The following is an 11,472-nucleotide window of genomic DNA, read 5'->3' as shown; positions in this document are numbered from 1 at the left end:
GTCTCGTTCATATCCGCATGTCTCCTGTCCCCTCACATGGATTCTACCTTTTAAATTCGCTGTAGCCTGTCTCACCCTTAATTCTTCCAGGTGAACTTCAGAATCTTTCCCATAGAGTCCTCAAAACTTGGAAATGTATGGAAGTTGCAGCAAGTTCATAAATTAATATGTTTTGTAATAACTTCCTGATATTAAGTTTCTAATCTAGGAACACGGTGTTACAGTCTGATGGTTTGAAAACCCTTGTTTTATTTTTTCATATAAGCCTTGTAGATTTTATACTCAATTATTCTTAGGTATTTTATATATTTCTTTATAGAATTATTAAATTTTTTTATTTATCTCAAATTTATAATTGGTTATTTCATGTTCTCTAGGCAGATAGACATGTCATATGCAAATAATTATGACCTCCTTTCTTCAGCTGCATTGACTAAAACTTCCTTAACCACTTTAAGATATTGAAAAGTTATCTGTGGCAGTCTCCTTAACAGCTCATGGGCAGGGCCTGGTCCATCCCATGACTGTGCTCTTGCCAAGGTTGGGCCCCAGGTATGGGTGATTCGTGGCCCGGGGTCCTGACAGGCCAAGGTTGTTTCCCGAAGGCTCCATCTCTGAACCTGGTTTTGTGGCTTGCAGGAGCTCCGAGGAAGGTGGGAACTCTTTTCCTCGTGCTGTGGGCCTCTGGGTCACCCCAGGAGAAGCCCTCCCGTTTCTCCTGTGAGGTTACTCAGGCCCCCACGCCTGAGTCCTACTCTGTCCTATTTCTACAGAGCAGAAAGCCTTCCCTGGGTCCTAGGTACAGCGATGGCCTTCTCCTCCTAGAGGAGCCGGTTCGTTGGGTGGTGCTAGGTAAATGGTAAGTGTGCTCATCTGTGGAGCAATTTTATCATTTTCTAGTGTTCCCCAGGACCCGGGTCGTGTTCCTGACAGCTGCATTTCCCTGTTTCCTGCTCCAGTTCAGCTTGTGTCTCCAGTGCCCATCAGGCTCTGCCCCTGGTCAATTGGCCCTTCTCGGCCTCCATTCCCTTTCCCACCTCCTGCTGCTGCTGGGAGGCCCAGGGGACCATCTAAGACCAATTGCATTGCTGTAGTTGGTCTCAAAACCACACTCACTGTCCCCTGACCGAGTCCCCACAGATGGAGATTCCACATAGGAAACAGCTGTGCTTTTATTCCTTTTCTTTTATGGCAGAGGTTCTCAACCTGTGGGTCGCGACCCCTTTGGCCGTCGAACGACCCTTTCACAAGGGTCGCCTAAGACCATCCTGCATATCAGATATTTACATTACGATTCATAACAGTAGCAACATTACAGTTATGAAGTAGCAACGAAAATAATTTTATGGTTGGGTCACAACATGAGGAACTGTATTTAAAGGGCCAGAAGGTTGAGAACCACTGTTTTATGGGAAATCCTTAGTTTTTTCCTTAGTCATTTTTTTCTATGGTGATAAAAATTAAGTAGCATTGCCTGGCCTGCGTGACTTAGTGGTTGAGCATCGACCTATGAACCAGGAGGTCACAGTTCAATTCCCAGTCAGAGTAAATGCTCCAGTTGCATGCAGGAGGCAGCCAATCAATGATTCTCTCTCATCATTGATGTTTCTATCTCTCCCTCTCCCTTCCTCTCTGAAATCAATAAAAATATATTTTAAAAAAATTACATAGCATAAAATTCATTATTTGACTATTTTAAAGTATACAATTCAGTGACATTTAGTTCACTTACAATATTATGTAACTATCACCACCACCTAGTTACAAATCATTTTATCAGTTTCTCCCCATGCCCTCTTCCCCCATCCCCTGGCAACACTCGTCCACTTTCCGCCGCTGTGAATGTGCTCGTTCTAGACATTTCATATAACAGAATCACACAACATATGGCCTTCTGTGTCCAGCTTCCTTCCCTCAGCATCACGTGTTCAGGGCTCACCACATGGTAACAAGCATTGTGCTGTGTTCCTCTTCATGGGCGAGTGATATTCCTTTGTCTGAATGGACCTCAGTTTATGTGTCTCTTTATCTGGTGATAGACCTTTGGGCTGTTTCCACCCTGGCGATTGTGATAGTGCTGCTATGAACATTCGTGCACAAGTTTTTGTTTGAGCACCTGTTTTCAGTTCTTTGGGGTGGAATTGCTGGGTTATATGGTAATTCTATGTTACCACTAGACCCCTAAACCATTTCTTTATTATGGTAAATATACTTATGAAGTTTGCCATCTTACCATTTTTAGGTGTGTAGTTCAGTGTCACTAGTACACTCACGCTGTTTTGCAACCACCGCCAGTTTCATCTTCCTAGACTGAAACATTGTGCCCATTAAATAGAACCGATCCCTCAGTCCTGGCAGCCACCACTCTACATTCTGTCTATAAATTTGACTACTCTATGGACCTCATGTAAGTAGCATCATAGCCTGTTTGACTGGAGTAGCTCTTCTCAGTGTGAGTATAATGATAAAGTCAAGGTTTGGGGTAGTAGCTGAAAGGTCAGTGCTCCTCCCAGAGGTGCAGGCAGGTAGCCCCTTCTCTTCTGGCCTAAGTGGTGAAAAGTAAAAATCATTCCCACATTGTGTGAATTTGTGCTTTTTTGCTAGAAAAGATGAACTTCTCTCTGTTCATGTCTGTTAGTGTGACCTGTGCTGTTCCCAGGGTTTTAAGAGCTATTTAGTTGAGGGTATGACTCTTTTCCCTGCGGGGACAGGAAGAAAATTGAAAGGAAAGCTGATTCTAATGGCACTGGGAGTCCACTTGGGATGTTTATTCTCTCTTTATTACCTGCCTCAGGTAACTGAAGAGATGTTGCCCAGAGTCCTGGCTTCCAGGTCACCTGAGGCGACATTAATGAGCTAGTGGGAAAACTCCGGTTCTTGTAACCCTGGCACCTGGGAAGGCTCATGGCTGTGCAGTGCAGACCTGTGTCATCCCTGGACCTGTTTGTGCCTAATGAGAGTGCTAGGAAGCACTGCATATACAACTGGCATGTGGTTTCCAGGAACTCATTCATGGGCAGGTGGGTGGCCTTGCTCCACCTACCTGCTGCCCTAAGGGTCACTGATGGCCACTCTGGCTGCCACACTGGGCTCTGCTTTTTGTTGGCTGCACCTAAGAGTATCTGGCTTTATCAGGTGTCCTGCTGACTGTTAATGTTGCCTTCCAACTGCAGGCTGCCTATGGTTGTAGGAGAAAAGGAACTCTGTGTCTCCAAAGCAGCAGCTGTGGGAGTTTGTGTCCTGCCTGTCCTAGTCCCTCATTCCTCCTCACTGGCTCTACTGCCTTTGCTCTGGTCCCCTATCCTTGGGCTTCGCTCACACCTGCTGTGGGCCCAGCTGAGGTCTGCAGAAGACAAGGGGTGCAGCCCCAGCCCAATCACAGACAGCCCCAGGCCCCTGTGCAAGTGTGCCAGGTGGTGGTTAGGCCTGAGGGAAAGAACTAGGATTCCCAGCATGGGGGGAGGTGCTGGGCTTCATGAGAGTGCAGCTGCTGGAGCCCAGCCTTGAAGGAGAAAGTAGGGTTACCCTGGGTACTGGGGGCAAAGGCAAAGGACGACAGGCAGCCGTGCTTGCAGTTGGCCCTCCTTCTCATATCCCTCTCCCTCCCAGCTCCACTTTCTCCCTCTTATTGTCCCCCCTCCTCATTACCTCCTTCACTGCTCCCCCATCCTCACAGCTATGTTGTACCCACAGCCTCACAGGAGTGGCCCACAGTGCCCTGGACCACACCACAGTGCTGGCGTCTCTGTTGCAGACCTTCCTCTCATAGATCATCATGCTAAAGGCCAACCCTTTTTATCTTTATAACATTTGAGTGGCCAGTTTGGGATGGGAATGTGACTGCCACCTAGGGGATTTTACCCTGGTGGGGAAGAGGGAAGATGATTTTGAAAGTACTGAATGGGTGCCTCTGGGTATGAGCCAGGACATCCAGTGAGAGGAACATGGAAAGGCTTCTGTTTTTGAGGATCCCTTAACGAATAGAATTTTAGTCCCAAATGGGCTATAGAAACCATGGCCAAACAGCATGTGTTCCTGGATGTGAACAGCCAGCCCACTTGAGAGAAATCTTAGAATGAGGGAGGTGTTGGGGTAGGGGTGGCTGCCTGAGAGGCCTCTGCATCTGTGAATTTGGCCACCTAACTGGCGGCTGTGCTGAGACACAGAGCTCCTGGGCAACTCCCCGTGTCACAGTTCCGGCCTCTCTGCACATCCTCAGTTTTGCACTGACTGTGCCAGGCTCCTGAAATGCTGTGCATTCTTCAGTGAAGAGTCACTGAATCTGTGCTTTATTTTCAATTTAATCTTTTCAAGAGAAATGCAGTGAAGGAGGTGGCAAAGACAGCTCCTAGCATCCATCTGCTGATGGCAGGGCCCTGCATAGGTTATGATCGGCCTCAGGGGTGGCAAGCCCCCACGAGGGCCGGGTTGCTATAGAGAGGCAGCATGAAGTTTCTCGCTGCACCCCTCCACCATGGGAAGCATCTGTGTGAGAGGACCAGTGCCTGCCTGTGCTCAGCTTAACATGGGTCACATGAGCTTCTGGAGATTCTAGCCCTGGCTGATTCCAGCTCATCTGCATGTGGAGCCTCCTCCGTCCTTTTCCCTGCTGGCCCCAGCTGTCGTTTGTTTAGGTTTGGTGTCTTACCAGCCTCAGTGTCAAGGAAGAGAAACAAGAGCATAGTGAACGTCTGTGATTAGGGATCTGCAGAGCAGGGCGTGGTGAGTCCTGAGACGGCCTCATGCTGGGTATGGGCAGGTAGCTGGAGGTCTGAATAGGCTGCCCATCACCATCCTTCATTACATGCCTTGGGACATTTCATGGTGCATCAGCTCTAGTGACTAGCAAAATTTAGGGGTAGACTGGCACAAAACAGGTTGGGCCATTAATGGTTAATAAAAATCCACCTAAGCCCATTTCTGTTGAGACCAGTTAACACATGGGAGACTAGAAGGTACTCCTCATTGCTGGCTGTTTGGTTTTTATTTGGAGCCAGGATTTAGTTGTGAGTGGACTGCAGGAATCATTGGACATCAGCTCCCTATTTCCTGAGACAAGGGGAGTGGGTGATCTTTCATATTGTTCTCATTTTCACATTTGCTACCATGAGTCTGCCGTAAATTTAAAATCAGGAAGACACCCTTGACTTTCAAAAGGAGCCCTTGACCCCTGTAGGGTACTTGCATGTTTGACCATTAGACATCCTTGGGCTCTTGAGCAGGCTGTGGCTTTCACATCCCCCTCCTCCCCCAGCAGAGTGTGCACATGGCCCATGGGACTCCCCCGTGCTGAAATACAGGTACCTACCTGCAACTCCTGCCATTGTATGGGGCACCTCTGGCTCCAAGAACTTGACGTCTGAATGGTCATGACCTCAGCATTAGTTGTTTTGCAGAGTCCAGGCCCAGGGAGGTTGGTTTTTGAGCAGCTTTGTAAGCGTCCCTGTGGTGGTGTTAATGTGCTTTAATGGAACTTGACTGCTACCATTTCTGATGACCGGTTGGTTATTGATCCATAGGATTAATCAGAGGCACTCTGAGAGGGTCAGGTGACAGTTCCCTGGAGGCTGGAAGGTCTCTGTCCTCAGCTGGGGCTGTGGATGGGTACCTGTCCCCAGGTTCAGTCCTTCCATGTAGCAGGGTTTTAGTTCACTTTTGAGAGTAGACATTTGGCTGGGTTTCCACCTGAACATTCGTTTAGTCAGAGTCAAAGAAGCTGAATTCCAGGAACCTGTGCTTTGATTCTGAGCTCAGTATTGGCTTAAAAGTAAATTCAGTGTTAAACTCTCATTGAAGTAATGGGATTTATTGTTATTGAGTTTTTTTTCTTAGAAAAATTAAGTTGTAGATATCTTTAAATTGCTCATAATAGTTTCAATCTGCAAAAAATAGCTTATCAACAGTTCTTTCTCTATAGAATAGTCTTGACCTTCACTCATGTTAGCGAGATACTAGGTGCAAATAATTCTATGGATTTTACCTAACATGAAAATTAGCACATCTCAAAGACCTGTTTTGTATTCTGAAGACTATACTTCGTGACACATTCATTCATTCCCCATGGAGGAGCCTTCCTGGGTGCTGACAGGCAGTTCATATTTACGATTCCACAGAGAGATGCGTGATCGGGGACAGTAATACAGATGATCTTTATGTTGTAGTTCACCCTTATTTCCCTAAATCTGTGAGTCTAGAGGACCGCTTTGTCTCAAGATCAAGAGACAGGCCAGAAATGTGACGTGACATTGTGACGGAGGGCTGCCAGGGTCTGATTTATTCCATCACTTTTGTTTTATGGGCTTTAATATAATCTAATATTGGGTAATGTCCATCCAAATGGGAGGTGGAATGAGATCATACAGTGTAGCTCTGGGGCATTTTGGGGAATCTGAGTCGTTGTTTGTACTTGCTGCTTTCATTAAAACTCCATGACAATATTGTTTTTCTGGGAGTTCTGTAATCCTGTGAATTTTAATCACCAGTATCTGTGGTGGTTGTTTCCAGTCTTTTTGTAAAGATAATTGAAAGATCTCTCTTTCCTTCTGGGTTCTGGCTCAAAAATAAATGTTGAGAAAGACTATTAAGCAAATTTCTGCCTGTTCCTCATTTAGAAATTAAATGAATAGTGAGCAGCTGAAAGGGAACCCAGGCTGTACTTAGGGCCCTTGGGGTGTAGGTAATACCAGTGGGGAGGGACACTTCATTATAAAAGCTATTGTCGGAATATCGCTGTAATACTGTCCTGACCTGAGCAGCAGCAGGCAGCCTGCCGGGATGCACGTTTCTTGAGATTGCCAATGCAGGAGGGCAGGGCTGTTGACACGACTGGTGACCCAGGAATGGGGGCGAGCCTCTACCACAGACACAGCGTGTGGCTCTTGGGCAGGTCCTCTGTGTCTATTCAGACAAGCAAATAGGTCTTCAGGTGGAGTCCTTCTTCATGTGCGCCTGTCCTCAGTGAGTACAACATCAGCTCCACAGTGCAGCTCAGAGCATGGTGTCTGGGATCAAAAGTAAAAATAAGGGGCATGTTTCACCCCCACTTCATTTATTGTTTTGTCACAAAGGTGTAATTTAGTTTCCCTCCTGAGCAGTAAGAAAACCCCACCGGTTTGAATTGTTTGCACAGTTCTAGCTGATAGACAGTTCTCAGGAGCTGGAGCTGGGCACTCGACCCAGGTTTTGCTAACTGTTGGCGACCAACACTGCAGAACTAGGAAGCCAGTTTTGTGGTTTAAAACTCCTGGAATTCATCCCTATGGGTCTGTTCTGTGAGTGCTGTTTCTCTGGAAGACCACTGGGGGCCTCATTCTGATCTTAGGATGTCATTGCAACATTCAGAAGGAGTCAAGGTCTTTCAGAGGAAGACAGAAAACAGACAAGAGGCTTGTGCCACGCTGTTCTAAGTGTTTCCCAGAGATTACCTCCTGTAGCCCTCACAGGGAGGAGTTCAGTATTTGAGTGGAGGGGGTCGGGGGGTTGAGGATGCAGAGCCAGGTTCATGCCGGGCAGGCTGGCCTCAGCACTCTCCTCTGACCCCGTGCCATTTGCCATCAAGAGTGTTGTTAGGTGGCAGGAAGGGCATGGAATGTGCCTGCTAATGTCCACTGTCCCCAGTTCATGTAAGTTGACTACAATATATTTTTTTTCTATAAGAAAGCTCTTAGAAGTGACCCTCAGTATCCATGGGCCTGCCTCTGATTTTTGTCACCAGGTCTTAGGAATTTCTATTCTCAAACACCACAGAAGTAGAAACTTTGCCTGCTGACTCTGTCACTGTCCCCACGGTCAGCAGTGGGCATGCTCACTGTGGTTCTGCAGTCTGTGTTTTTTTCCTCTGTCTCTAGCTCATCCCTTTTCATCACTAGGTAGTATTCCAGCATGTGAATGCACAGTTTGTGTTCAACTTGGAGGTACATCGGGCGTGGCGAGCTGGGCTATCCTGCAGGACTGCCATACACATTCCCTAGAGGGCTTTGGGCAGATTTGCCCCATGTCTCTTGGGTGAGTCCCAGGAGTAGGACAGCTTTGCCTTAGGGTGAATGCTTGTTTCACACTCTTTTGTGTTATTCTCAAAAAGGCATTCCCAGCTTGCAAGATGACATAAATAAATCTCCCTGTGTGTTTTCTTCTAGGATTCAGTCATTTTTATTTTCATTCTTAACACTTAAAAGGTCAGGAGACATCTGGGCCCCGAGCAGCCTGTTTGCGTGGGCACTGCACAGAGTTGGGATAGAATCATAGGAAACGCAGGCTGTGGGACAGGACCAGCCCCAGTGGCAGCACCTACACAGAGGCGAACTGGTCCTGCGCTGATTCTGTCGCGCGCGCGCGCGCACGCGCGCGCGTGTGTGTGTGTGTGTGTGTGTGTGTTGGTTCTTGTCTCAGCCCCAGGCTCTGACCTGTCTCCTTCCCTCCTGCAGCACCAGCAGGAACTGCTGGCCCTGAAGCACCAGCAAGAGCTGCTAGAGCACCAACGGAAGCTGGAGAGGCACCGCCAGGAACAGGCGCTGGAGAAGCAGCACCGTGAGCAGAAGCTGCAGCAGCTCAAGAACAAGGAGAAAGGCAAAGAGAGTGAGTGTCACATCTAGGCCACACCAGGGCCTTCCTCGGGTCGAGGTTATTTGTGCTCCACTTGTTCCCTGGTCCTAGCAGGGTCACTTCAAGTGGCTGTTACAGTTGCTCTCAGCTTCAGCCTCAATAGTGACTTTATTCTCGTTTGGGGGCTGCAAGAGCAGTCAGCATGACCTTTGAGTTGACATAAGCATATTAAAGTATATTTGGCAGACTCCTAATAGGTTGGAAAATATTAAAAACCAAATGGGTATGCGTTTTACCCGTGAGCTCAATCTTAAGTATTTGAAAGTTCTTTTCTTTTGAGAGCATTTTGTGGATGCCTTGAACACAATGTTAGCTTGTGGGACACCCATAGCTGAGAGGAGACATTGTGACCAACCCCAATTCTGCTTTTTATAGTGGCTGTTCCCCTATCTCTGATACCAGTGTGGTCTGTTATCCTTAGAAAGGCCCAGACTTGATCTGAGCCTGGAGGCTGCTCTGTGTGCTGTTCCCTTTTGGAAAATTTCCCGAGTCTCTTAGGGAAGAGGCCACAGCCCCCTCTGCTGATTGCACGGCCACTGGACAGAGATTGTCTTGGGCTTGCACAGTGACATGGACACAAGGTGACTAGCCTGAGTAAGGCCCAGTGTATTGACAGTTGCAGCATCCCGCCCAGACTGTGATAAAAGGAACACTGCCCCCAGGAGTATTGTGCCACTTTCTTTTGACAACTTGTTGCAATGACACATCAGGGCCTCCTCAGCAGAGCCATGTCCACAGTCCTTGCCTGTCAGCTTCCACCCAATGCCAGTGCTCAGCTAAACTTGGTTGTCCCTGGTTATACTGAAATAAGTCAGGTTGCATATCTGTCCCTGTCAGGGCTTGGGCATTGATGGTTGGGTGAGTTGCCCATCCAATATTCACGAGTAAAAGAAGAAGACTTTATATGCCTCACCAAGATGCAAAACCTCTAAATCAGGGGTCCTCAAACTGCAGCCTGTGGGCCACATGCAGCCCGCCGAAAACATTTATCCGGCCCACCGGGTGTTTTTGCCGCCGCTGTGTGCATAGGAATTTGTTCATAGTTTTTTTTTAAACTATAGTCCGGCCCTCCAGTGGTCTGAGGGACAGTGAACTGGCCCCCTGTTTAAAAAGTTTAAAAAGTTTAAACCCCTGCTCTAAATTCTCAAAAGTCCTTCAGCTTCAACTTCTGAAAATGATTAGCCATCTGTACAAGTCATTTTAACAAACTTTTGTTTAAATTTAATATCCAATTCCACAACAGCATCTTATATTTTTAAAGTCTTCTTGTAAAGTCTGTTATTTGAAACTAGAGGCCTGGTGCATGAAATTTGTGCAGGGGGCGGGGTGTATGTCCCTCAGCCCAGCCTGCGCCCTCTCCAATCTGGGACACCTCGAGGGATGTCCGACTGCCCGTTTAGGCCCAATCCCAATCCAGGACTGCTGGCTCCCAACCGCTCGCCTATCTGCCAGCCTGATCACCCCCTAACCACTCCCATACCAGCCTGACCGTTGCCTAACTGCTCCCCTGCCAGCCTGGTCACTCCCAACTACCCTCCCCTGCCGGCCCAGTCACCGCTAACTGCCCTCCCCTGCAGGCCCAATCCCCCTCAACTGCCTTCCCGTCGGTCATCTTTGACCACGTGGGGGCAGCCATCTTGTGTGTTGGAGTGATGGTCAATTTGCATATTACCTCTTTATTTGATAGGATTATTATAAAGGTCGTTGTTATTGGTGTATGATAGACATACAGAAAAGCCCCCAATCTTCAGTTTATAGGGAACTCTTGGGGGAAACTGTCCTCAAGGACCATCCTGTGTTACCGTCCTGAAGTACAAGGACAGTCACCACTCCATTCTCCTTCCCTAAGGTAACTGCTCCCCGACACCTAACACCCCAGAGTCATCTCTCCTGCTTCCAAAATGAGTGGGATCATTATCTAGGGGCTCATGCATTTCCCTTCTTCGCTTGACACTGTGCTTGCGAAGCCATCCTCACTGGTGTTCATGCGCTTTTACTGCGGATCAACCCCTCATGGACGCACCGCCATATGTGTCCCATGCACTGCAGATATTCGAGCTGTTTTCTGATCAGGGCTGTCGCAGTAAAGCTGCCATGCACATCCTTGGACATGTCTCTGGGTGCAGATGAGTCCCTGTGATGTCGTATCACTGAACCTTAGGGTAGTGTGTGTTCAGCTTTCATACGTGATGCCAGATGGTTGTCCAAGCCTCTGTACCAGTTTTTGCTGCCACCAGCTGTGGGACAGTTGCTGTTGCTCTGAGTCCCCACCAGCGCTGGTACTGCCATCAGTCACTGCCCTGTCAGCTGGGTGTAGCAGCGCCTCATGGCTCCAGCATGTTTCTCTGATTACCAGTGAGATGGGCACCTTTTGCTATTCTCCATTGTTGAAGTGTGCCCATTTGTCTAATGCGCTGTCTTCCTTTCTCTGAATGTGGAGTTGTTCGTTCTATGTCACTCTTCTAACATAAGTTCATTCCTGACGTAATTTATCTATCCTTCTTAAATTAGAATTAGATTATAATAAAATCTGTACTATTATGCCTATATTGTTTTCTACATTTTATAAATATTTTCTCTTTAAAAAGGGCATTTTTTTGTTCTAAAAGTATCTAACTAGTGTATTCTCTTTATTTTTAGTTTATTTCTCTATTTGTAAGTTCATAGTAATTGTTTTTATACATAAAATTAACACTTTTTACAATCATTTGTTATTACAGCAGCTTACTTTTTTGTTTAAATATTTTTAAAAATATGTTTTTATTGATTTCAGAGAGGGAGGGAGGGAGGGAGAGAGAGAGAGAGAGAGAGAGAGAGAGAAACCTCAATGATGAGAGGAAATCATCCATTAGCTGCCTCCTGCACGCCCCC

At 47.2% G+C, this 11,472-nt stretch overlaps 1 protein-coding gene across 11 annotated transcripts in view; it reads left to right on the top strand.

The window, feature by feature from the left end:
• The window catches only part of HDAC4 (histone deacetylase 4), a 201,353-nt gene that overhangs the window by 113,774 nt on the left and 76,107 nt on the right, over positions 1-11,472 (top strand). For all 11 annotated transcript variants that reach the window (XM_015561928.1, XM_015561929.1, XM_015561923.1 and 8 more), the window contains one exon: positions 8,424-8,574. In XM_015561928.1, the coding sequence (XP_015417414.1) occupies positions 8,424-8,574 (151 nt within the window). The remainder of the gene's footprint in view (positions 1-8,423; positions 8,575-11,472) is intronic.

Source organism: Myotis davidii, unplaced genomic scaffold (genome assembly GCF_000327345.1).
Source record: "Myotis davidii unplaced genomic scaffold, ASM32734v1 scaffold370, whole genome shotgun sequence".
NCBI lineage: Eukaryota > Metazoa > Chordata > Mammalia > Chiroptera > Vespertilionidae > Myotis > Myotis davidii.
This window is presented reverse-complemented; position numbering and strand designations above follow the sequence as displayed.